Genomic DNA, 27,418 nt, shown 5'->3' on the forward strand with positions numbered 1-27,418 from the left:
TGCCATTTCTTTCTCCAGCCCATCTGACATATGAGGAAACTGAGGTCAACAAAATTAAGTTGCTTGCTTAGGGTCACACAGTACATACTTAATGAATGCTTGTGGACTGACTGACTGACTGATTCTCATTACCTGTGTGACCATGAACAAGTCACTTGCCCTGCATAAGCTTCATTTGACTTATCTGTAAAATGAGGAGTTTGGCCCAGAAGACCATTCTTGGACCCTCTGGCTTCTGAAGACCCTTCCCACATTCGATCTGTGCTCTGATATGTGGCCTTCTGGTCCATCCAAGCCCCTCCTCGCCCTAACCAATGAAGCCACTGATCTCCACATATCATATTGGACAATCTTGTGCTTACCAGGCAGTTTGACCATTATTCCCCTTAATTAGTTTTTTGATAATTAATGGTTTGCAGCAAACAGTTCCAGCTGCTGGCCATTGTGTTTCCTTTGTGCTTTCTCCATCAACCAACCAAGTGAGCTTGTCAATCCCAGCCTTTGACCTTGTCGGAAACCCAGAACCTCAGACGCCATCTTGTCCAACCTAGACCCAAACAAGAGCCCCTCTCCACAACATCCTTGACAATTGGCCGTCCAGTCTCTGCTTGAAGACCCCTCATGATGGACAGCTCACTGCCCCTGTAAGTAGCACCATTCCAACGATTAGGCAGCTCTAATTGGCAGGAAGTGTTTTCTGACATCAGGCTTCAATCTCTTTCTCTTTAACTTCTCCCCATTGTTTCTGGTTTGCCCTTTGGGGCCAACAGCAAAGCTAATCCTTTGTTCGTGTGGCACAGCCCTTGAAATCCTTGAAAAAAATATTGAGGGCCTTCCCCATCCTCCTCTCTAGTTTGAAGTAAAGATCCATAGCAGGAAGAGCATTAGGTATCCTGGGACATGGACAAATGTCTCTGTCCCAGCAACCTAAATTATAATAACGATAATTCATTTATATAGAGTTTTGGAAACATTTTATTAGAAAGGGGAAGGAGAAGGGAAGTGAATACACATTTATATAGTACCTACTATGTGCCAGGCAATATGTGCTTTACAGATATTATCTCATTCAAAACTCATAACAATCCTGGGTTTTGTTGTAGTTTGGTCATTTTTCATTTGTGTCTGACTCTATCCCATTTGGGATTTTCTTGGTGGAGATCCTGGAGCTGTTTTCCATTCCCTTCTCCAGATCATTTTACAGATGAAGAAACTGAGTCAAACAGGGTAAAGTGACTTGTCCAGGGTCACCTAGTTAGTAAATGTCTGAGGCCAGATTTGGACTCAGGAAGATGAGACTTCCTGACTCCAAGCCCCACCCCCTACCCACTGTGACATTTCAACCATTTCACTAGATGAATGGCCATCATATACCCCTTGGAGCAGTGATCTTTATAGACACTGTATTCCTTGGGCAACTGGCATCTGGGAGGACACTGGCACCAGAAATGGGGCAAGGGTGGGGCATCGCTGCTTCCTTGCCAGACTCCCAAGGCCTTCAGAACCATAGGCGGTAGGTCTTCTGATGCAGCAGTCATTACCACCCCGCTCCCACCACCCTTCACACTACCTGCAAGGTTCTTCTGGCTTCAGACCTCTGCACAGGAACATCTCTGCAGAAGCTCAGCTAAAACCTAGAGCTGAGAATTTTGTGTTGGGGACTTGTGAGAAACCCTGGAGCGGCTGCCTGAAAATAAACGACTAACGTCTGCAGACTTATTCTGCACCATGCTGTTTATCTGACATCAATCTTACTTCACGCTGGAGCCCTCTAAGTATCATGGAGCTGTTTTGAAGCAAAAATCTATTTAGTCTTGTGAGCGGAGTTGTAATCAGCAGGTTTTTCCAAAGACACAGATTTTCACCAACAAGTTTTATTTGTTTCCTTGCTGAGGACAGTGGTAATGAGATAGTGAGCTTTCCTCCTCCAAATTACAAGCTCGAAGGCAGTCCAAACCAGCTGAACTGGAAGGTGTTTCTACCTAGTGAGATGTTGTGAGCTACGCCTTCCCTCTGGTTCATCTGTCCAGAAAAAGGGTCTGTCTGTCTGGTTGTGGGCTGGCCATACCCCAGTCATGGTCATCAGGCAGAGTCCCTCTGGAGAGCCTGGCAGATGCTCTCTGATGCCTGCTTAGATGTCAGTCCATATTCCATCCAGAAAAACCCATGCCTGAGCTGGAAGAGGCACCTTTGCCAGGAGAGAGACCGCCTTTGAAGCCCCTCATCTGCTCCTCACCTGTGCTATGATGCCACGGCCAGCATCCTGAGGACATGAAAATGGAGACACATGGCACCATTTCTCACTGGCATCAGTAAGGAGCTTAGCCTCCCTCCTATGCATTATATCAGGTGAAGTGCAAAGAATGTTTTCCTTCTCTAGGCTGAAATTTGAGGCGGCTCTTTACAGTAAGCCATGACTGGTACGGAAGCCCTGAGGAGCAGCAAGCTTGTTCTTTTATGAGGAAAGATAAGGTGCATCTAGCTCATGACCTCTCACCATTAAGAGAAAGCCACAGAGCACCAAGCATCAGGGATACCTGACTCACCCAAAGACCCCATCTTGCACAAGAGATTAACTTACCCACATCCACCCCACCTGCATGTGCACCTGGATGCATTTTCCCAGGCCCTGACTAATTTTTATTCTCTTCCCAACCCCTTTTCCAAACATCCAAACATTCCATATTGAGTGTACAACCCGTCCTCCCAGTGTCCAGGTTGACACCCTTAGTGTCATCCCTGACTCCTAACTCTCCATCACCCCCCATATCCTACCAGCTGCCAGATTTTGAGGTTTCTACCTGCACATCTTGCCCATGTTTTCCTGTCTTTGAAACCAATATTTTTCTTGAGTGCCCCCAAGCCTCCCTAGTTCACAGTCTCATCATGCTTGGCTCCTAACTCTCTATCACCCCCTGTGTGTTCTGTTAGTTATCTAAACCTGCTTTTCTACTTCTATGTCTCTTGAATTTATCCTCTTCTCTCCACTCAGAAGGCCACCATTCTAGTACAAGTTTTTATTACTTCTTGACCAGAAGGCTACAGTAACCTTGACTTTTATTTCACCCTTGACCTTGATTCCTCAGAAGTTATGGTGTGCCATGATTCACAGCCATATGCCAACCCTAGAAGAATATTGGCATTGTAAGGATTTTAGTATCAGGGAGAGACTGGTGGTCACATCTGACAAAGTGATTTTCCTAAGTTCACACCTGACCAGGTCACTTTCTTCTCCTCCCTCTCCTACTCAAAAAGCTCCAGTGTCGGCCCATTAACCCTAGGGATCAAATACAGGCTCCTCTGTTTGCTATTTAAAGACCCTCACAACTTAGCCCCAGCCTTACTCCACATTACTCCCTTGCACGCGCTCATCGTCCAAAGTGCTGCTCTTCACTGTACCTTTGGACTGACTATCTGTAATTCCTGGAATGCACTGTCTTATCATCCCCACACCTCAGACTCTGCAGCTTCCTTCAAAATCAACTCAAGTGCCAAACTTGCCAACAGTAGGAATTATTTCCTCCCTTTTTTTTGCATCACTAGCACCTGGTACAGTGTCTGGCACATTGTAGGTGCTTAATAAATGCATGATGGTTAGTTGATTCTGTATAGGACCTCTCCTGATCTCTTCCTCCACCACTCCCCATTTTCTAGTGCCTCCCCACCAAAGTTGCCTTGTATTTATATATTTATTTGGTATTCTGTTTATATACATATGTACATGGACAGAGACCATGTTTTTGCCTTTCTTCTTAAGTTTGTACCAGTACCTGGTACATACACAGTAGTCATTTAATAAATGTTTGTTGATTGAGGGATTTCTGTAACACTCAGAAGTGAACATAATATGCCTTGCCCTCTATTTCACCCTTGACCTTGATTCCTCAGAGATTATGGTGCTCCATGAGTCACAGCCATATGCCAACACTGGAAGAATATTGGCATTGAAAGGAATTTAGTGTCAGGGAGAGGTTTCTGGTCATCAAAACACTTCACTGTTTTTCAAATATGATCCAGCCCATTCTCTTCCTATTATCCTCTGCTGGGCCCAGTTTTTGGTCCATTTGCTACGTGTTTCTGAGATACATGTATTGACAAACTCATTGAGTTCTCTGTACATCAACTGTATGTGATAAACTGAGCAATAAGCATTCTTCATCCATTTGGCTTTTCTTGTGTAGATTGTTAAGCCGATATCTTTCATTAAGCCAATTCATTCATCATGGATCTTTTTGAGGAAGCAATGTTAGTACTCTTTGGCTCATTGCAATCAGCACAATGTCCTCTGCACCTGAAGAACCATCTTATGCCTCACTCTTTGTCTGTTTTACAACTAGGATTTTGACATTTCTAAGAAACTGTTCCATTCCTAAACACTTATTTCATTTATCTAACAATGCTAGCCTGTTACTATTCATGTAGCAAAGCAAGTCTCTCACCTTTGAAGTCAGAGGTGTCAGATCTATTATAACTACCCAGTCTAGCCCTTGCCCAGTATTGAGAAATAATGTGGAAAGAATACTGCATTGGGACTTCAAAAATCTGGGTGAAAACCCAGCCTCCATCAGTTTTGTGATGTCAGCAACTATCCAAAGTTCATCTGTAAAATGAAGATAATAGTGCATGATGGGAAAGGGACCAGTAACCATTTCATATGATAATCCCCTTGAAATATTGGTCTGAGCAGGTCACTTCCCTGCTCACAAAGGTTTAGTGACTCCCTATTACCTCCCAGACAAAAAACACACTCTTTAATTCAACCTTGCAAGCCCTTGACAGCCCAGGTACAGCCTCCCCTTCCAGATATATTTCATATCCCCCCTTTCCTGTATTCTATCTTTCTGACAGACTGACCTACTTAACTCTTCTGTGAGCTGGGCATTCTAGTTCCCCATCACCATATTTTTGCACAAGCCATCCCTCATGCTTAGCCTCCAAGCTTCTTTAGGCTCATCTTCAAGTTGTTCAAGGAAAAAAAATAAATCTTCAAGGCTCATCTCAAGTACCATCATTTACAGTAATCCTTTCCTAATTCGCTTAGTTGTTGATGCTTTCTCTCTCCTCAAACTATCTTAGATTTACTTATTTGGCTCATAGTAAGTACCTAATATTTTTCATTCATTCCTTCCTTCATTAATCCATCAAAAGAAGAAGGGAGGGATGGCGGAGGATGAGACGGACAGATAATGTCACAGAAGCAGTGAACATGAACTCGGACAGATTTTGGGAGATAGTGGAGGATAGAAGAAGCCTGAGGCATACTGTGGTTCATGGGGTCATGAAGAGTTACACACAACTGAGTGAATGAACAACAAATATATGCTATATACCCCAGCAGAATCCTTGAGTACAGGAGCTGTTTTTTTGTTTTTCGTTTGGTCTTTGTATATCCAGTAAAATAGCACAGTATCTTGTCCATATCAGGGGCCTAAGAAATGCTTTTGAAAGAAAAAAAAGAATGAATGAATGAATCATTTGGAATAACTCAAGCCATTTATCCTGGAGAAGAAAAGTCACAGGAAAGTACACACATGACAGCAATCACACATTGTTTGAAAGGCTGTCATGTGAACAAGATTTGTTTCGTTGATCACAGAGGACATAACTAGGGTGGAATGGTTGGAGCTTACAGAAAGGAAGATTTCAATGTTACACGGACCCCCAGCCCCCAAGCCCTACACAGAGGGGCAGTAAAACTTTGCAAATACAGCTGGTGCTCTATCTGAGTGTGCCACCAGGTGGTGGTCTAAACTTGAGCTGGGAGCTTCAAGAACCACATGTGTCCCCCATCCTCTATAGCTCCCTCCTAGTCCCTTACCAGGTTTCCTTCTAAAGTCTAGGGGAAAGGACAGTTTGACAATAACTCAAAACTCCTTTTGTTGGGATTATCCCCGTTCCTAATGTTTCTCTCCTCAGAGTAATTTGGAGTGACTTAATCAGCTAAATTGCATTTGCTAAAGGGAAATTGAGCAAACAGGAGTGTACATTTATAAACTATGCCCAGCTTCCCACAACCCCCATCCCCATACTCTCTTCTCTGACTTTCCCTGTTGCTCTTACAATAAGGGAGAGAGTGTTGTATCCATAGACTTTGACATAAGAGCCCTTTTAAGAATCCCTGGGTAGCTGTCATGAAAAGGGAAAGGAAACGAACTGGTCATATCCAGCTTTCACCTCGCCCCTCTATCTTGTTGCATCTGAAGCAACTACCACTTGAAGTCTGAGCCTCCCACTAGACAAAGCCCCCATGTGTGTCCTTCAGGGGGTTGGCTTCCTTCCCCTTCTCTTCTCTTAATATTATAGCTTCTCCCCTGGGAGTCATGGTCAGGAAGAGTGAGTTTCTGAAGGGCTCCTACTTCCAGTTTGGCCCCCAGAAGGGAAAGAGGAAGATGCTAAGTGCTGGAAGGGACCTTAGAGGTCATTGAGTCCAACCCTATTTAAAAAAAAAAAAGTACCACCAACAGAGACAATGCAGCCTGCAACAATTTCAATAGCTCCTTTATGAAGATTGAGCCTGGAGCTCTTAGCCCCATATTTCCATATCCTCTCCAGAGTCCAGTGACTAAGAAAATGCATTCTCCAGAGCACCACCACAGGCTAGAGCAAAAATTGCCCCAGAGAGTGATTGATTCCAGTTCAATGTAAGGAAAGTGTTTCTAAGAATTAAAGCTGTCCCCAACTGATGGGTGCCACCTTCCATCAACCCATCAATCAATAAGCATTAATTAAGAGTTTACCAGTGCCAGGCATCAGGGGTGCAAAACCAGAAATGAAACAGTCTTTGTCCTCAAAGTGCTTTCATTGTGTTGGGGGAGAGAATGTGCATATAAATATGAGCTATGTCCAAAGAAAATACAAGGTAACTTGGAGCAAGGGGCCTCAGCAGAGCTTAGGCTCCTTGAAAGCTTCCACTGCTTTTGCTTCTGTCTTTGTATTCCCAGCACTTAGAATGGTGTCTCACATACAGTGGTGCTTAATAAATACTTGTTGACTGACAACAACAGGTAATTTCCTAGAAGACAAGGACTGCTTTCCTTTTTGTCTTTGTATCTGTGGTGTCCTGCACGGTATTTGTCATGTGTTGGACAGCTAGGTGGATGGCACTCTGGGAATACTTTAAAGCACTATAGAACTGCTAGTTATTTTATTGTTATTATTATTGTAAATGTGTAGGATTTGTAATCAGAAGACCTGGGCTGGGATCACAGCTCTGCCACTGTCTACCTGTATGACCTTGGGTGCATCACTTAACATCTCTGGGCCTCAGTTGCCTCACCTATAAAATGACTAAGTTGCATGAAATGACATTCTACTTCTAGTTCTAAATATATGAACCTGGAAATGAACACCTTAAATTGGTAGTATAGCCTAAGACCTGGACCTACCTTCTAAGGACTCTGGGGCACACAAACCAAGTCCAATCCTAGTAGCCTGATGCCAAAGCAGATCACTGTCTCTATAGTTCATTATCTCCACTCCACAGTAAAACTCTGGGGAAATATGAATAAACCTTAGGTACAGCTCATGTCTGGGGTTTCCTAAAAGTGGAAGTCTTGATGCTGAGACTGAGTGATCTCTTGTTTGGGAGATAATGTAGATGGATTTTCATAACTTGAATGTATACAGGACTAGACACCATAAGAGGTCCCACTTAACCTATGGTAAACCCGGTAAACAACAATTCTACCTTGAAAGACTCATGAAAATGAACAAGATGATATACCCGAAGTGCTTTGGAATCGCAGAGCCTCAGAAAAACAACAATTTTTGCTATTGTTATCCCTGTGTTTCTTCCCACCCTGGCTCATACCCATAATTTATCTGTACACTCTTTTCACATACTGCCCCTTCCTTCCCTCCCTCCTTTCCTCCCACCCAGCAATGCTGAATAGTTAAGCTCCTTTCTATTTCCACACAATGCATCTGAAATTGTCTAATCATTTTTGTTGGTCTTCTATGAACTCCTTCCAAGTGTTCTGCATTCTCAGATTGAGAAACATAGCACTCAATGAAGGGTCCCAGCTGTTCCCCTGATGTTTGTATCAGTCTGAATACATCCAGTGGGAATTAATTTTCATATTAATTTTATTCTAGAAAGTGCCCCCAATTTTTTAAAGTATCAAAGGATGAGATGGAGGGTTTTTGTATGAAACACTAGGAAAAAGTCTATGGAAAGCTACAATGCCACTGGCTGCCACTGACAAATTCTCATCTGTTGGCCAGGCCATTGTTTTTCCATTTAGAAAATGGAATTTAATAAAGATGTAGTTGCTTGGCCTTAGAAACATCACAAATAGGGAATTGTGCTGTAGAAGCAATGCAAAGGACATCAGTGAAGAAATGTATGACTGTGGGAGGAAAATGGACCAGTATCATAATGAGAGAGAGGGAGAGAGGGGGAGAGAGGGGGAGAGGAAGAAGGGGGAGGTAGAGGGACAGAAAAAAGAGAGAAGGAGGAGGGAGAGGGAGAGAAGGACAATGTGAAGTTAGAGAGGAGGGAGGGATGGAGGGGGAAAAGGATGAAGGAAGGAAGGAAGGAAGGAAGGAAGGAAGGAAGGAAGGAAGGAAGAAAGGAAGGGAAGGAGGGAGGGAGGGAGGGAGGGAGGGAAGGAGGAATAGCAGACAGCTCCTATATTCTGTTGGTATCCATGAAAGGTCCAAAGAGCTAAAGGAAGGACCCTGGCTCATTGGGGGTGACGTCCACCCCACATGTCCCTGCACCTTCCCGTGGTGAACATATTGGAAGAAATGCACAAGGGTCATATGGGAGAGGCAGGAATGGTAAGAATTTGATATACATCAATGGAGGATGTAAATGGGACCTATAGCCTGGGACCTGGACCTACCTTCTAAGGACTCTTGGGTTACACACACCAAGTCCAATTCTGGTAGCCTGATGCCAAAGCAGATCACTGTCTCTATAGCTCATTATCTACACTCCAGAGTAAAACTCCAGAGAAATATGAATAAATATTAGGTACAGCTCATGTCTGGGGTTCCCCAAAAGTGGGCAACCTGTTCCCCAACTTCCACATGGGTTCAGAATTGGTATCATGTTTGAGATATCAGCCTTTTTCTCACCCACCACAGAAAATGGATAACATTCAAAGGACTCACAGGCATTTTTGAACAAATACAAAAACATAAAACACTTGAATTTCCCATTAGACATGAATGAATGAATGAATGAATAAAAATGCATTTACTGTTTGCCAGAAACTAGACTAAACTTCAAATATAAAAAGCAAGAAAGTTCCTGCCCATAATACATTCACATTCTAATAGCATCCATATAAAGTTGTGGGGATCAGAGGGGCGTTTTTAGGAATGTGCTGGAGTCAGCTTTAACCATCCTTTGGGAGAGTCAGTTGTTAAATTTTCAGTGGCAGTACTTATATTTCATCAAGTCAGCCTACAAATCAGGATTTGGTTTATCATTTTGTTAATTATTTAGACTTAAGAAAGAAATAATGATGTAGATTAACTTTAAAAGTATTTTACACACTTAATTTTTCCCCAAAGAAAAGGGTTAGTAAACATTTGCCAGCCTAGCTAGGTGGCACAATGGAATACAGGGCCAGGCCTGGAGTCAAGAAGATCTGAGTTCAAATTTCGACTCAGACACTTACCAGCTATGTGATCCTCTGCAGGTCACTTAACTACTGCCTGACTCAGTTTCCACATCTGTAAAATGGGGAGAATAATAATATTTACCTCCCAGGGTGGTTTTGAGATTAACATTTGCAAATAATATCTACAGTGGAGATAATATTGGTAAAATGTTTTATAAACCTTAAAGCACTATATAAATACTAGCTGCTTTTCCATGCTTTCTTGTGAGGTACGGCACCCCAAGGTGGGACTAATAGCTCTGAAACAGGATGAGGAAGGACCAGGGAAGGAGGGATATGACCAGAGATGTCTTCAGGGAGTCTCAGGAACAATGATCCTCAGGCTATGATGAGAATCAATCAGCGCCCAACAAACATTTGTTTCCATTTTTATTATCGATTAGCTAGCATTTTTTCAAAAGCCTCTGCTAGATATTAGGCACTGTACTAATTCAAATAAAAGAGAAGAACAGTCTTTTTCTCTCAAGGAACTCATTCTAATGGGAGAGATAATATCTTTTGTATTTATCACACCTCCATTTCTGAATATATTCCTTCCCCTCTCCTGATCTTGCCACAAAGAAAAAAAAAAGGCAGAAAATCAACAGTAGTAACCAACACGTCAACTGATTCTAATGGTAAACGTAGTGCTCCACACCCATAGTCCCCCAAGAAGAAAAGAAGGTACATTTTTCTCATCTCTTCTTCAAGGCCAGGCTTGGTCATTATAGGAGCACCATGACCAATTTCAGGGTGGGGGGGCGGTTCTTTTCATTGATCTTATTACAGGTACGTATATTAACAAGTATTTAGTGAGTGCCTATTGGCTAGGGCCAGTGCAGGAAAGGGTAGTCTTTGACCGATGGTGCTTTACGTCTAAGGTCCCTGTAGTATGAAGGCAGCTTCTTGGGGGAAGAGGAAGGCCATCATGGCAGCTTCCGCTTCCAACGAGCTCAGAACTTTTATATGGAGGGAAGAGGGGCTCAGGTGAGTCTGATTTTCCCAGCCCTGAAGATAAAGTCATGGAGAGAGGCCCCAAGGAGCTGGGAAGCTGGAAGCTTAGAAGCTAGAAGACTCAGGAAGTGAGGTGGGGGCTGGCTGAAGAGGGATTTCAGAGAAGAGACAAAAAAAGGAGGGCAAAGAGGCTAGAGAATACAGAGATGGGGATTACTGGGTAAAAAAAAAAAAAAGACTGGGCAAGAAAATTTAAAAAAAAAACCCAGAAACTCTGGGCTGCAACAAGAACTTCGGTGGAATATATTGGATATTTTTTAAACTTACACATGCAAATGCTAAATACGCAACAATCTCAATAAAATCCTCAAATGTGAATTTATTTGTTGGTAACCCATCATTATCAGTTTTTAACCCATTGCCTAACTGGGTAAAAAGAGATCTTGTATCCTCCTCCTCTCCCAACCGTTGGCTTTTTGCCTGTCCTTTCAATAACAACAATAGGGTCTATGAAGTACTGTCCTCAAAACCTACCCTCACAATACTGTGTTGATCTGAAAGCTGGTTAAAGAGACAACAAGCTAGGTGATAAGCAAATCCATATTGTTTATTCCTTTAAGTTAGACACATGCACATGGGGCCAGAGCTTTACCTTTGACTGAATCAAGCAGTTTTAGGAGGACATTTAAACCCTGACTCAGGATGTCTGCATTACTCAGATTCATGGTCTCCGTATATGTTTAACCACAGCGTGGGAATAGAGTTTTCTTTGAATAGGTTGTAAATACAGTAAGATAGAAGAATGTCAAAGTGTAAATTATAGATCTAGGATATCTGTGTTTCCTTTATCATTAACATGACACAACATAGTATATGCCCATAAAATACCAAGATAAGAAAAGTCCCATTATTCAAGGTAGTGTCCAGGTTTAAGGTGCCTTAGTGGTCATAAACAGAAGAATGCTCTTGGTCAGCTCCAGCTATTGACACAGGAAGGGGCATTCTCAGTTTACACAGAGAGAAAAGATTAATTCAGGTTTTTGGCCCTTTGGGGGCTCAAGTGATCTTAAATGATCATCAGCTGTGAGCTAGGCTGTGCGTGCATTGTGCCCATTTTACAGATAATGTAACTGAGGCTCAAGGAGATCAAGTGATTTGCACAAGGTAATTGGAATTGAAATTAAATCAATGGATAATCTTGAAAGCTTGTGTTCCCCTGACACGTTCCTCAGGGCCAACAGACTTTTTTTTTACTATCCTACATCTACAAGTAAGTACAAAAAGCATTAAGTACCTACTGTGTGCTAGGAACTGTCCTACGCCCTGGACATACAAAGAAAGGCAAAAGGCAGTCAGTACCTGACTTCAAGGAGCTTACAGTCTAATTGGGGAAATAATGTACAATTAGGTACATACAAAATATAGATGTTCTAAAGGGGCAGGGAAGGGGGATATTAGAGAAAATACTAGCAGAAGATATCTCAGGGAGAAGATACCAGTGAGGGAGAGAAGGGGGGGGGGCTCCTGCAGAAAGCTGGATTTGAGGTCTTCTGATTGAAGTGAGAGAGAATAACTCCAGTGGCTCCCTAGAGTAGTAGCTAGGTGGCACAGTGGATAGAGTGCTGGGCCTGGAGTGAAGAAGACCTAAGTTCAAATCCAGCTTTAGACACTTCCTAGCTGTGTGACCCTGAGCAAGCCACTTTACCCTGTTTTCCTCAATTTCCTCATCTATCAAATGAGCTGGAAAAGGAAATGGCAAACCACTCAAAACCCCAAAAAGGGGTCACAGAGGCGAACATGACTGAACAACACCAATTAGCTCTACCACAAAATACAAAATCCTAAGCCTGACATTGAAAGCTCTGGTTCCTATTTACCTTTCCAGTCTTATTTTGTATTACTAGCTATTCCCTGTAAATAGCATTCCATCTTCTACCTCTGTACATTTACGTAAGCCTTCCCCTTAATCTGGAACATTCATAACCACCTTCTAGAATCCTTAACTTCATTCAAAGTACAGCTCAGGTGCTACCACCTACCCAGGCCTTTTTTGACCCCACAAGCCCTCAGTCCTCTAAGCCTCATAAAATTACTTTGTATTTCTTTATTTATGTGCGTATGGTATCTTCTGGGTGGAATGGATGCTCCTGGATGGCAGAAATGCTCTTGTTTTCATCTTTGACTCCCCAGCTCTGATGTAGGAGGTGCTTAGTAAGTTGTGTTGAACTTACTGGGTTGAGTTGTGTTGAACTGAATTGATCTGATCCATTTCAAAACCCCTTTTCTGGCTAGAAAACTAGACATTGGTCTGTTAGCCATGGCCCAGACAGTTGCTTATGTGTCTAATTTTTTTTCCAGGACACCAAGAATGAAAGCGCCCCTGTAAGTCCAAAGGATATGGAAAAAGCAAAGGCTAACAAAATTACAAAGGTAAGTCAAAGAAGCATTTCCTTTGGGTCTTTCATTAAAATCCACAGACATGTTCATGAGGCTATGTCAGGGCTTGGGGATTCATTGAAAGCCACCTTCCCTGGAGTGCCCACAGCAGATCCATTCTTCATGATGCAATGGGTCAGAGTTTCTAAGGGCTTCCTTTTGGGCTCCATCTGAGAAGAATCTCCCACCCCAGTACTCAGAACTAGTATTTGGCCCTGCAATACCCTTGGAGACTATCAAGTCCATCTTTATTTTAAATATAAAGAACTGAAGCCCAGAGATGTTGAATGATTTTTTAAGGTCACAGAAGCTTTACATGACAGATCTGAGATTGTATTGAATTTAGTTAATTGAATTGAACTGAACTGAATTTAAAAAAAAAAGTAAGCATGATACCTAGAGGACTAACATATTTCATCAATAGAACCCACTAATGTAGTCATAGAATCCCAGAATCTCGGCGCTGAAAGAGACCTCAGAGGTTATCTAGCTCAACCCGTACCTAAGGCAGAATCCCCTCTGCGACATACCCAACCTAGCCTAGCTAGTCACCTAGCCTTTGACTGACCTCCTTCAGGAACAGAGAGCTCACTGCTTTCAAGGTAGTCCCCTGTACTGTTGGACAGCTCCCAGCACTAAGAAGTTCTTCCCAACATCAAGCTGAAATTTTCTTCTTTACAGCTTCCAAGCATTGCGCCTGGTTCTGTCCTTTGAAACTAAGCAGAACAAAACTAATCTCTCTTTCAGGTAACAATCCTTCAGGTATTTGAAGAAAGCTAGGTATCCCAATGGATAGAGCACTGGACCGGGAGTGAGGAAGACATGAGTTCAAATTTGGCCTCAGACACTTACTAGTTGTGTGACCCTACGCAACTCACTTAATCTCTGTCTGCCTCCGTTTCCTCATGTATAAAATGATGGAGGGGCAGCTAGGTGGCACAATGGATAGAGCGCTGACCCTGAAATCAGGAGGTCCTGAGTTCAAATCTGGCCTCAGACACATAACACTAGCTATGTGACTCTGGGCAAGTCGCTTAACCCCAATTGCCTCACCAAAAATAAATAAAATGATGAAGTTGGACTCTATGACCTCTGATGTTCCTTTAAGCTCTAAATGTATGATCCTATGTACCTGAAAGGGTTGCTTTAAACAACAAAAATTAAAGTTATTATTAAAAGCAAAGAGAAGCATCATGGTATCATGGATAGAGAGCTGACCTTGGGAGTCAGGGAGACCTGGGTTTGAGTTCCACCTCTGACACAGATTGGCTTTCTGACCTTGGGTACTTCACTCTGAGTGCCTTGGCATCTCTCTACCACTCACTGGCAGAGCAGATGCCCATCTGCTTTGGTAGAGAAAGTCCCTCCATCAAGAATTCCCTTTACTTGTGGAACCACAGCCAAAAATGAAAATCAATGCACTTTATAAACACAAATTCTGACATACAGGTATAGCCTCGGAAAGCAAGCCTCACTGATTTCCCAATTTCACCTCAAGCCTGTTCTATTTATTTTTTTTAATTATTTCTCTTGTTTGTAGGTAAGACAACAAGCAACAATTATTTATTAAGTATCTGCCCCATGCTAAGCACTGGGGAAACAAATATAAGCAAAAATAAAGACGGTCCCTGACCTCAAGGAGTTTGATCCTAGTAGGAGAAAACACACAAAAGGGAGCTAAAAGCAGGAGGAGCTTCTGGTTCTAGAAAGTCAGGAACCAAGTAAGAGGAGAAAGCATCTGGAGCTTTGTGTTTTCTCAGACTCAATCTATAAGAATAAAATGAGGCAGGACGTCCTGTTTTAAAGTTAATTTTATGGTCACTTAAATGGTTTTGTAAAGCAGCACTGCCTTGAGTTTGACGTCTATGTCTATGTAAATTAGAAAGAACTAACAACAGTCACATCTTTACCATAAGATATGTGCTAACTCCAGAGGGGCATTGTAGCATAAGGGACAGCATCCTGGACTTGGAATCAGAGAGCCATGGATTCACGTCCTTCTTCTGACCTTTACTGATTTTGTGACCCCAAGCTAAGCCATTGAGCCTCGGTGGACCTCAGAGACCACACTAAGTTACATCTCTGAGAACTTCCATGCAGAACACATGTTTAGCCCATTTGGGAGAAATATTCTGCCATTTTTTAAAGCACACCAGTATCAAATGCTGTTCTTAAAGTGCTCAGATGAGAAGTAACTCATCTGTGCTAATCAGTAGTGTTAGATTATCATTCTCATTATGATTATTTGAGCTCTTAGAACAATGCCTGTCACATAATGGCAGTAATAATAATAAAGCAGCTACTACGTAGGGCAGCTAGGTGGCACCATAGTGCGCAGAGTGCTGGGCCTGGAGTCTGGAAGTCTCATCTTCCAGGAAGTCTCGTCTTCCTGAGTTTAAATCCAGCCTCAGACATCTACTAGCTGAGTGACACTGGGCAAGTCACTTAACCCCATTTGCCTCAGTTTTGTCACCTGTAAAATGAGCTGGGGAAGGAAATAGCAAAGCACTCCAGAATCTTTGTAAAGAAAACCCCAAGTGGAGTCACAAAGAGCCAAAAAAACCCACTAAAGAGTAACAAGCTAGCATTTATATAGCCTGTACTATGGTCCAGGTACTGTGCTAATTGCTTAACAAATATTATTTCATTTAATCTTCTTAACAACCCTGTGAAATAGGTACTGTTATTAGCCCCATTTTACAATTGAGGAAACTGAGGCAAACTGACTTGCCCAGTCATATCGCTAGAAAGTATCTGAGGCTGGATTTGAACTCAGACCTTTCTGATTCCAAGCCCAGCACTCTAACCATTGAACCACCTAGCTGTACTTAATAAAGGTGTTTCTCTCTCTCTCTCTCTCTCTCTCTCTCTCTCTCTCTCTCTCTCTCTCTCTCTCTCTCTCTCTCTCTCCCCCTTCCCTTCCCTTACCTCTCCTCCCCCATCCATCCATCCAACCATCCATCCATCCACCTAGCTAGCTAGCTATCCATACAGGAGTTAGTAAGAAAAGCTCTATCTGTTAAGTTCTACCTCTAGCATTTACTGGCCGTATGATCCTCTGGGCAAGTAATTTCACCCCTCCATTTCCTTATCCATGAGAATGGATAGAATAATGTGTGCACAACCTACTTCACAGGGTTGTTATGATGAAGAAGGTTTTGTTCTGCCACAAAGTGCCATGGAAAAGAGAGTTATAATTGTAGGCAAGAGGCAATGAGCATGTCATTCCACAGGTATAAGAACTTCCTCCAAAGGTGCATATCATAACCATACATATTTTAGTAAGTAAACCTTCTTAAAACTCAGAAAGGTCATGTAGGTCAAGGTCATATAGCTAGCAAATTTTAAAAATAAGATTTGAGTCTAGGTCTTCCTGATTTGGGGTCCAACATTCCAGTCTGCTGTGCCTAGGAGAATTTTAAGATTCCTATCCTGTGAACTGTAGACATACTCCAAAGGAACTTACCCAGTTATCTCATCATGCATGCTCCACATGAAACCATGGAAGTACTGATTCCCAGCTTCCTGCATATTTGGTCTAAGTTCAAAGACGATCAGTACCAATCCATTTGTAACACAGAACTGCCGCTCACACTCGGCTATCCTTAAGCCGATTGCCAGAATATACCAAAGCTTGACAGTTTGTCATAATTCTATGAGTTTCTAGAGAAGAACTAAGGATTTGGAGCTGGAAGGGACCTCAGACATCATCTAACCCAACTTTTGAAGATGAGGAAACTGAGGACAGGGTTGAATGTCCTCATAGAAATCACAGAATCTCCAAGTCAGAAGGGCCATCCCTGAACAAGCATCCTCTCTACAACTTAACTGACAAGGGGCCATCCAGCCTCTGTTAAAGATTTCTAGGGAGAGGGGGCACTGCCTCTCCTGCCTCTGGAGAGCTTTCCACCTTAGGAAAGCTCTCGTTTGCTAAGATATTCCTTACATCAAGCTTAAATCTTCCTCTTTGCACCTTCTACTATGATAGTAATTGATACATTTATGTATGATAGATTTAGAACTAGAAGGAACAAGCATCTATTAAGCATCTATCATGTGCCAGGCACTGTGCTAAGCACTTTATAAATATCTCATGTGATCCTTATACCACATCTAAGAAGTAGGTATGATTATTATCTCCATTTTACAGTTGGAGAAACTGAGGCAGACAGAGGTGAAGTGACTTACCCCAGGGTCACACAGCTAGTATGTATGTGAGGTCAGATTCAAACTCAGGTCTTCCTGACTCCAGGCCCAGCACTCTGTCCGCTATACCCCCGTAGCTGTATTGAAAATTTCCAGTGAGGCAATCCTTCTAAGGTCTCCTGCCCTAGAAGGCCCTCCAATGAGGGAGCCAGGCTAAGTCTCAAGGCAGCCCATTGCAGTGCTGGACAGCTCCCCTTACTCGAAAGCTTGTCCTGACAGCCAGTCCCTAGTTCCCAGTTTGCAGGTACAGCTTCTTGCTCTGCCCTCTGGGACCAGCAGAGCACAGCTAATTCCTCTTCCTTGAGCCAGGCTTTCCAATACTTGAAGACAGCCAGCAGAATACCATGATCCTGATTCTCTTCTCTTTTCTGGGCTAAACAAGGCAAGTTCTTTCATCTGGTCCCAGATACCTGCACTTCCTTCCTCACGCAATTGCTGGGCGGCCCCACTGAGAGTTCTCTGGCAGTCTTAAAGTGGTTGTAACTGGTAACTATTATCTGAGTAACCCAGCTTGGAAAGGGGTAGGAAGCAGCCAACCTTCAGCTCTTGGGGCCTCGTTTCCATTTTCCACTCAAAAGACCCAGAGCAGCACGTATGACCCCCTCACTTTAAAAACAAGAATGAATTTTCTAAACTATTTCAATTTTATTGAGTTCTTTTGTTTTGCTTCACCTTCATCTCCACCTATGTCCCAACCCTTCCCTCACCCATTCACCTCCACCCATTAAAAATAACCTTTAATAAAAGATAAAAAAAGAAAGAGGGGAGGCACAGGAAGGCGACTTGGTATAACTAAGGAACACATTGGATACTAGATTAAAAGCTAAAAAAGGACCTTAGAGGTCATTGATTCCAACCCCTTCATTTTACAGATGAGGAAAATAAGGCACAGAGAGGTCGTCATTTAGCTGGTAAGTGTCTGAGGCTGGATTTGAACTTGTCTTCCTGACAACAGGTCTAGCACACTCTCCACCATGCTACCGGGAGAGCTGCCATCCGATAAGGCTGACAGTATAGGCAGCGTTCCACACCCACAGCACCCTCCTTACAAATCAATGTGGCCACAGGACATCCAAGCCTGGAATTCCCCAGACCTGCAGCTCAGCTCTCAGTAGCATCTCACCAGCCCTCCCCCTTTGAATAGTGGCTTTCTCTACTCTAACCTCTACTAATGAGCATCCATAACACTTCATTCTTGGCATTTCTCTTTATTAAAATAAAAATCCAGTTAAGTCTCATTACAGAGGAATTAGTTTAGAAGAAAGAAAATCTACAGAATAGTTCCTGAAAATATAGGACTGAAATTCCTTTTATTATCAAAAGATAACAGCCAATTAAGTCTCATTGATCTCTGCCAGTCCAACAAATGAGCTTCACCACCAGGAAATCTGCCCTGATACAGGTGAGAAGAGGCATTGACAGTGAAGTCCCTAAGCAGAGAGGGAGTGGGTACCCCACCCACTGTTCTCCCTACCCTACTGGAAATGCTTCAGGGTGACCTGAGAGATAGCAGCAGAATAACAACGGATATTTACATGACACGTTTTCTGAGGGGGAGGGGGAGGTAGGAGGGGCCCGGCCTGTGAATCCATTATTGTGGGGAATTCTCAGTGGAGAAACTCCTGTTCCCAATGCAAACTGTTCTCCTACAACTTACATCCTTTTTTTTATGTTCTAATCATTCCGTAATTCTTTATTGCTTAGGATTTCCTTTTTTGTTGTGTTTTTCCCCACTTAATAGTATTTTATTTTTTCCAATTACTTGTAAAGATAGTTTTCACATTCATTTTTATAAGATTTTGAGTTCCAAATTTTTCTCCTTCTCTTCCCTCCCCGCTCCCCAAGACAGCAAACAATAGGATATAGGCTATACACATACAATCATGTTAACCATCTTTCCACATTAGTCATGTTGTCAAAGAAGAATTAGAGCAAAAAGGAAAAAGCACAGGAAAGAAAAAAACAAAAAAAAAGTGAAAATAGTATGCTTCCATCTGTATTCAGACTCTATAGTTCCTTCTCTAAATGTGAATAGCATTTTCCATGATGAGTTGTTTGGAATTGTCTTGGATCATTGTATTGCTGGGAAGAGCTAAGTCTATCATAGTTGACCATCATACAATGTTGTACTGTGCACAATGTTCTCCTGGCAATTTACATTGTGAAAGAGATGCCTAGAGCTCTGAGAAGTTAAGTGATTTGTCCAAGGTCACACAGCAGTTGGCACCAGTCAGGCTTTGAACCCAAGTCTTCCTGACTCCAAAGCCTGGGCATTCTCTCTCTCTCTCTCTCTCTCTCTCTCTCTCTCTCTCTCTCTCTCTCTCTCTCTCTCTCTCTCTCTCTCTCTCTCTCTCTCCTCTCTCTCTCTCCATCACACTATGCCATGCCATCTCTATAGTCCCTCATGGTTCACAAAGTGCTTCACCTACATTGTTTGGCTTAGGTTTCACAACAATCCTGTGAAGTAGGTAGAACAGGTATTATTATCCCATTTTTACAAATGAGGAAACTGAGACACAGAGAGGTTAAGTGACTTGTTCATGACAACACAGCCAGGAAGTGTCAGAAGCACACATTGAGTGAAGATTCATAGGGCCATAGGCTCACAATCCTAGAGCCTGAAAGGACTTTAGAAGTCATCAGAGAGAGCTAACCTGGAAACCAAGAAGACCTGGGTTCAAATCCCACTGCTGATATAAAATGGCTGCAGAGAGAGTTTCCTTACCTAGAAGTTCCCTGTATCAATGAACTACAGGTCATAACCAGGTCATAACCCTATCCCAATTTATTGTGTATATCATTCAACCAACATCTTCATGCAATTAAAATGGCACTCTCCAGACTTACCAATAAGCACTTAATTGCCAAGTCTAATGACCTCTTCTCAATGCTTATTTTTAATAACCTTTCAGCAGTTTTTGATCATGTCTATCACCCTCTTATCAAATCTCTCTTCTCTAAGTTTTCATGACATTGCCCTCCCCTAGTTCTCAACCTACTTGTCTAACCACGTCTCAATCTCCTTTTCTGAATCTTCCAATAGGTCAGGCCAGCTAACTTGGGTTGTCTCCCAAAGCTCTGTCCTGGAGTCTTTCCTCTTCTCCCTCAATGCTCTCCCACTTGGTGATCTCACCAGCTCTCATCTCCATAGAGATGCCAATTCGAGCCTTAGTCTCCCTCCTGAACCCTACTCTCATATCACCAATTGCCTTTGGAATCTCAAACTCAGTATTTCCAAAACAGAATTCTTTCCTTCCCTCTCAAATCTTCCCCTCTTCAGAACTTTGCTATTACTGTTGAGGATACCATCATCCTCCTCCCAGTCACCTAGGAAACCTCAGTGTGTCTTCCTTGACTCCCCCCCTGCATTCACACCACACATCTCATCTGTTGTCAAATCTTATCATTATAACCTTCAAATTCCATATAAATCCTAGTATAGGATGCCCTAATCACTTTTCACCTGGACTAGGTCAATAGCCTCCTAATTGGCCTTCCAGCCTCAAGTTTCTTTTTATTTTAAGCCATCCTTGACTCAATTGCCAAGTTGATTTACTCAAAACTCAGTTCTGACTATGTCCCTCCCTCCCTGGCTCAATAAATCACAGCAGTTCCCTATTACCTCCAGGATAGAAAGTCCTCTGTTTAGCATGTAAAGGCCTTGACAATCTACCCCCTTCCTACGTTTCTGGTCCTTATACTTTACTCACCTCCACATATTTTGCAATCCAGTGACACTGGCATGCTTGCTGTTCCTCAGACACAGCACCCCATCTCCTGACTACATTTTCATTAGCTAGCTCCCATGCTTGGAATTGTCTCCCTTCTCATTTCTGCTTCTACTTCCCTGGTTTCCTTCAGCGCTCAATCCAGATCTTACCTTCTACAACACACACACACACACACACACACACACACACACACACACCCCTCCCCCAGGACCTCTCATCTGTAATTGTTTCCATATATACTGTATATATCTTGTATGGCTCTGCCATTAGATTGTGGCACTTTGAAGGGAGGGACTCTTTTTGCCTTTCTCTGAATCCCCAGCACTTAATAAAGTGCCTAGCCCATAGGAGGTACTTAATAGATGTTTATGAACGGATTGTGATCTCTTGAAGGCAGGGATTATCTTTTGCCTTTTCTCGCATCCCAGCACAGCACTTGGTGAATAGGAGGAGCTTAATAAGTTTTGACTGACTGCTTGTTGACTAACTATGTATTTTATACACTTGTTTTGAATGTGCCTCTCAATCGTGTACATCACATCTTCCCTGATACGACACAAGTTCCTTCAAGTCTGGTTTGTTTGTGTTTGTCTTTGAATCCTTGGTGCCTAACACACAGAGTTCTTAACAAATGCTTAGCCAACCCTCTCATCTCTTAAGATAATGTAACTGAGGCCAAGAAGCCAAGTCAGTTGGCCAAGGCCATGTAACAGAGTAACATGTAACAGTAACAGAGCTCCTCTAATCCCAAGTCCAGTGCTCTGTCCACTTCACCTAGATTGCCCACACTTATCCACTAGGCCCATCTCCCTCCCACTTGGCAGCAGGCAGCTTGCCAGCTTAGCAAAGGGACAAGCAGCAGAGCTTAGCAGAGAGACCATCAACTAGTCCTTATGGCCTTAGGCAAGTAATTTATCTCCTCTGGGCCTCATTTTACCTACCTGCCAAATGAGGAGGACTGGACTAGATGGCCTCTGAGGGACTTTATTAGCAGTCTCCTTGTTCCTGGGTTCAAATCCTTCCCTCTGATACTTCCTCTGTGGCCTTGGTCAAGTAATTTCTCATATCTAGACCTCACTTTACTCAGCTGTAAAAAAAAGGGCATTGGGGGACAGCTAGGTGGTGCACTGGCCCTGAAGTCAGGAGGACCTGAGTTCAAAGCTGGCCTCAGACCAAACACTTGACACTTACTAGCTGTGTGACCCTGGGCAAGTCACTTAATCTCAACTGCCTAAAAATTTTAAAATGTTTAAAAAAATTTTTTTTAAAGGGCATTGGACTTGATGGCTTCTAAGGTCCCTTCTGGCTCTTGCCTCTGATCCTATACATGATTTTCAGGTGAATGGAGCTATGTAACTGACAGGATAAGACTTTGAGATCTCCATGAAAATTTCAATTAGCCCAATAGGAACCCTTGGTGTAGATACTAATTAACATTTGGATAGAAATGGGGGAGAAGTGGAGAAAGAATCTGTGAAGGATATAACAAAGGACTGGAGTCTTTTACACTGTTTTAAATATAGAATCTAAACCTGAGACAGTGACAATCTGGATCCAGCTGATAAACTTACATGGATAATATTCTGATGGTTTCCTATTAGGGTTCGGCACCTAGGCAGAGCTTTAGGTATATGGAGAAGGAAATCACAAACCTCAAGAGAGACCTCCTACACAGCCGGTAAGAGAACTCAGGGTGGTGGTATGGATGTGCCTTGAGGGCAGGGACAGTGCCTGGCATGTGGTGAGCACTGGATGGATATTTTTAAATAGGTTGATTCATCAAAACAACATTTATTTTTAATTTTCTAAAAATTAGTGTTTTATTAATGCCTTTCATTTTTACATCGGTAATGTCCAGATTTACCCTTTCCAACAAGAACCCAATTAGCTTTCCCTTGTAATAGACACAGTTAAGCAATAAACCACAGCAGTTCCCTATTACCTCCAGGATCTCAAGTCCTCTGTTTAGCATGTAAAGGCCTTGACAATCTACCCCCTTCCTACCTTTCTGGTCCTCTTATGCTTTACTCACCTCTGCATATTTTGCAATCCAGTGACACTGGCATGCTTGCTGACCATACCTGAGAGTATAGCAACATGCTGTTCCCCTAAGCCCCTACTTCTCCACTGAAAGGAAGGAGGTATGTCAGCTTTTCCCTGAAGCCAAGATCCTACATACACTTTCAGAAGACATGGACTGAAGATGTAAGCAATAAGAGGTAACAGAAGGTGAATAAAAAAGCATGGGACAGTCTAATAAGGAAACTGAGAATGAATAAAAAGGTGTCAGGGAAATATAGAGAGAGCTAAAGGTATTGGTTTTGCAACATCAAGGGAAATAGAAAGGAAGGGAATGATGGAGATGATGATGATGATGGTGATGATGATGGTGATGGTGATGATGATGATGGTGATGATGGTGATGATGATGGTGATGATGATGGTAATGATGGTGATGATGATGGTGATGATGATGGTGATAATGATGGTGATGATGATGGTGATGGTGATGATAATGGTGATGATGGTGATGATGATGATGATGGTGATGGTGATGATAATGATGATGGTGATGATGATGATGATGGTGATGATGGTGATGGTGATGATGATGATGATGGTGATGGTGATGATGGTGATGATGATGGTGATGATGGTGATGATGGTGATGGTGATGGTGATGATGATGGTGATGATGATGATGATGGTGATGATGATGATGATGGTGATGGTGATGATGATGGTGATGATGGTGATGATGATGATGATGATGATGATGGTGATGATGATGATGGTGATGATGATGATGATGATGATGGTGATGATGGTGATGATGGTGATGATGGTGATGGTAGTGATGGTGATGATAATGATGTTGGTGATGATGGTGATGATGATGGATTGTAGATAAGGTGGAGCTGTCCACCTTATTCTAGGAGCTTGCCCATGATATTTGGCTTCTATTTTTCTGCCAAATAGAATTATTTTGGGATTAGGAAGAACAGAACAAAAACAACTGACAGAGTTGATATCCATCACAAGCAAGGAGGTAGGAAGAGAACACCTAACTGCCCTAATAAGTGACCTTGGGCTAGTCACTTAACCATCCTGGGCCTCAGGTTCCTTATCTGTAAAATGAGGCGGTTATGCTTACTGGCTTTTAAGGTCTCTTCTAGCACTATCTCTATAATCCTATAAACTGTTGATTGCTGTGTCCAGCTCATCGTGACCCCATTTGGGTTTTCTTGGCAAAGATGCCAGAGTGGTTTGCCATTTCCTTCTCCAGCTCATTTTACAGATTAGGAAGGTGAAGCAAACAGGGTAAGTGACTTGCCCAGGGTCACACTGCTAGTAAGTATCTGAGGCTGGATTTGAATTCAAAAAGATGCATCTTCCTGGCTTCAGGTCTGACGCTCTATGCGTTATGGTGTCACCTAGTGGCCAATCCTATGAACTACATAAATTATTATTATTGAAACTTTGCAAAATGCTTTACAAATATCTGGTTATATGCTCACAGCATCCCTGGGAAATAAGCACTATTATTATCCTCCTTCTACTGATGAGGAAACTAAGTCTGAAAGAGATTAAATGACTTGTCCAGTGTCACACAACTAGCAAATTACTTGAGACAAGATTTGAACTCAGTTATTACTACATCCAAGTCCATTGTTTTACCCAGAGTTCCACCTAGCTGCCATCTCAAAGTCCCGGAAAATTTAGGAGACATGATTGTCCCATCACTGTCAGGGATATCTGAAAGATTGTGAAGAACAAAGGAAGCCTCACTCGATTGGGGAAGGGCAAATATTGTCCTGATTTTCTGGAAAGATGAGAATAACATCTATGAACAATAATAGTTCAACAAAATGAGGGGAATTAAACTGGATGACCTCTGAGATCTCCTCTCTCTAACAGTTCCCTGTGCTTGCCTGGGTTCAAGTCCTGTCTCTGATATCTACTACCTGTGTGACCTTAACAGGTCCTTTGAGCTCCTTGGGCCTCAGTCTCCTCATCTGTAAAATCAGCGTGGCTTAACCAGGTGGCTTCTGAGATCTCTTCCAGCTCCACATCTGTGGTCTTTTAGAAGATCTGTATTTGAATGGTTTGTTTGAATTATTTAATAATAATAACAATAATGTGTTGTTGAAGTTTGGTCGTTTCAATCATGTCCGATTCTTTATGACCCCACTTGGGGTTTTCTTGACAAAGATGCTGGAGCGGTTTGCCATTTCCTTCTCTAAAAATCGACTACAGAAGCACAAGATAGGGCTTGGGTTGGTAGGAAGCAGAATAGGAAGGAAGGGAGGAAGGGAGGGAGGGAGGGAAGAAGGAAGGAAGGAAGGAAGGAAGGAAGGAAGGAAGGAAGGAAGGAAGGAAGGAAGGAAGGAAGGAAGGAAGGAAGAAAGAAAGAAAGAAAGAAAGAAAGAAAGAAAGAAAGAAAGAAAGAAAGAAAGAAAGAAAGAAAGAAAGAAAGAAGGAAGGAAGGAAGAGGAGGGAGGGAGAGAGGAAAGAAATAAAGAAAAGGAGGAAGAAGTCAAAAGAAAGAAAGGGAAGGAGGAAAGAAATAAAAAAGAAGGAAATAAAGAAAAGGAAATTAGAAAAAGGAAAATATCTCAGGGTTTTAATGACCAGTAAGTTACTGAAGAAGATAATACTTGCAAAGCTCAATATCTGGCTATGCAACTCAATAGAGAGAATGCTGGACCTGGAGTCAAGAAGACATGTGTTCAAATTCAACCTCTGACACTTACTAACTATATGACCCTGGGCAAGTCACTTAAACCTGTCTGCCTCGGTTTCCTCATCTGTAAAATTCAATTTATCCAAGAACTCATTATTTCTAGCCATTTATATTCATTCATTGAAAATGAACAAAACCAGGTTTATTTTCCATTCAAAAATTATTTGTATTGTAGGGGGGAATGTTGTTAAAGTATTCTTCTTGGTTATTCTTGTGGCCTCAAAGCACCATGTGGCCCTCTAGGTCCTTGGGTGTGGCCTTTTGACTGAGTCCAATTCTTACAGAACAAATCCTTTTATTAAGGGGATTTGGTCTGTGAAGTTTGCATTCAGTTAAAGGGCTGCACTTCAGGACCTAGAGGGCCACGTGGGGCCTTGAGGTTGCCAGTTCCCCCCCCCCACCCCACGTCAAGGAATGTACATTTTTACACTATTTTTTAACTATTGCCCTTGAAGGGGGGTGGGACATGTAGCAACTGCTCAATCTTTGATAACCTTGGAGTGAGAGGTTGCAGTCGAGCGATTAGAACAGATGTGAGATCACAAGGGGTTGAGAAGAGTGTGAGTGGAGAGACTGGAGGCGACGATAGCAGTTTGGGTTTTTTTTTTTCTAGAGGTTTGTCTATACTTGGAAGGGAGATTTAGGGCGGTAGTTTGGCAGGAAGGCAGAAACAGGTGCAGCATTTTTAGGAATGAGCCCTGCTCCTGGGGCAGGTTAAAGTTGGTGGATCCCTTGGGTTCAGGTGTGTGGAGAGGCAGGAACAGTATCCAAGCCGAGGGCCAATGTGGCAAGCCCCTGGGGAAGCAGAGAGCTGCCCAAATAGAGAGCAAACCAGGTCCGACAAATAGAGCAAGAAATTGTAAAGCGTCTGAGGGGCTGCTGCGTTTCCAACTGAACAAGATATGAGGTTTGGAAAATACCAGCAGATAGGGAAAGGTTGACAATCACAAAGGGATGCTTCTCTAGAGAGGTGGGGGACTAGGTGTGGAACATTTTATATGGTGAATTGGTCAGTTTGATGAACTGAGGTTTGTTGGGTTTTTTCCCTCTTTCTTTTTTATTATCTGTGGTAAGGGATAGCTTTCTGGATGGGAGAAGAGGGAGTTGGGAAATTAAGGTCATGTAAAAACAAATTGAATAAGAATTTGAGATGAAAAGGAAATTGGAGGCATAGAGGCAATGAATGAAGGGCCAAGGTGAAAGGAGGGAAAGGGGATCAAGAGCACATGGGGTTGGGCTGGTATGATTAGCCCTGAGGGTAAAACAAAAACATGCTTCCTCATAATGACTAGAGGATGACAGAACCCCTGGCTGCTCATCTCATGGGCACAGCCCCAGCTGAGCTCTGCCACCCCCATACTAACAAATCCAAATTTAACATCCCCTGTAATTGATACTTGGCTTGCTAAAGATTCCAGCTTGCACATCCATTTACAAGTAAGCAAAAGGTCAATGCCAGCCTTTTGGCACAGGAAGCATGCTTGAAGAGGATCTTAAGTCAGTCATAGAATTGAACATCTTTCACTAAGTGTATAGAGGGGTTAGTTAGAGCGCTGAGCCTAGAGTCAGGAAGACTCCTCTTTGTGAGTCCAAATCTGGCCTCAGACACTTTCTAGCTGTGTACCCTGGGCAAGTCACTTCACCCTGTTTGCCTCAGTTTCCTCATCTGTAAAAGGAGATGGAGAAGGAAATGGCAAACCACTCCAATATTTTTGCCAAGAAAACCCCAAATGGGA

At 42.6% G+C, this 27,418-nt stretch overlaps 1 protein-coding gene across 1 annotated transcript in view; it reads left to right on the forward strand.

The window, feature by feature from the left end:
- Positions 1 to 27,418, forward strand: part of CCDC60 (coiled-coil domain containing 60) — a 201,580-nt gene that overhangs the window by 78,510 nt on the left and 95,652 nt on the right. Inside the window, exons 2-3 of the mRNA XM_021007905.2 lie at positions 12,924 to 12,995; positions 22,540 to 22,616. Coding sequence (XP_020863564.1) covers positions 12,924 to 12,995; positions 22,540 to 22,616 — 149 coding nt within the window. The remainder of the gene's footprint in view (positions 1 to 12,923; positions 12,996 to 22,539; positions 22,617 to 27,418) is intronic.

This window comes from Phascolarctos cinereus, unplaced genomic scaffold, assembly GCF_003287225.1.
Source record: "Phascolarctos cinereus isolate Bilbo 61053 unplaced genomic scaffold, phaCin_HiC Scaffold_4;HRSCAF=312, whole genome shotgun sequence".
Lineage (NCBI taxonomy): Eukaryota > Metazoa > Chordata > Mammalia > Diprotodontia > Phascolarctidae > Phascolarctos > Phascolarctos cinereus.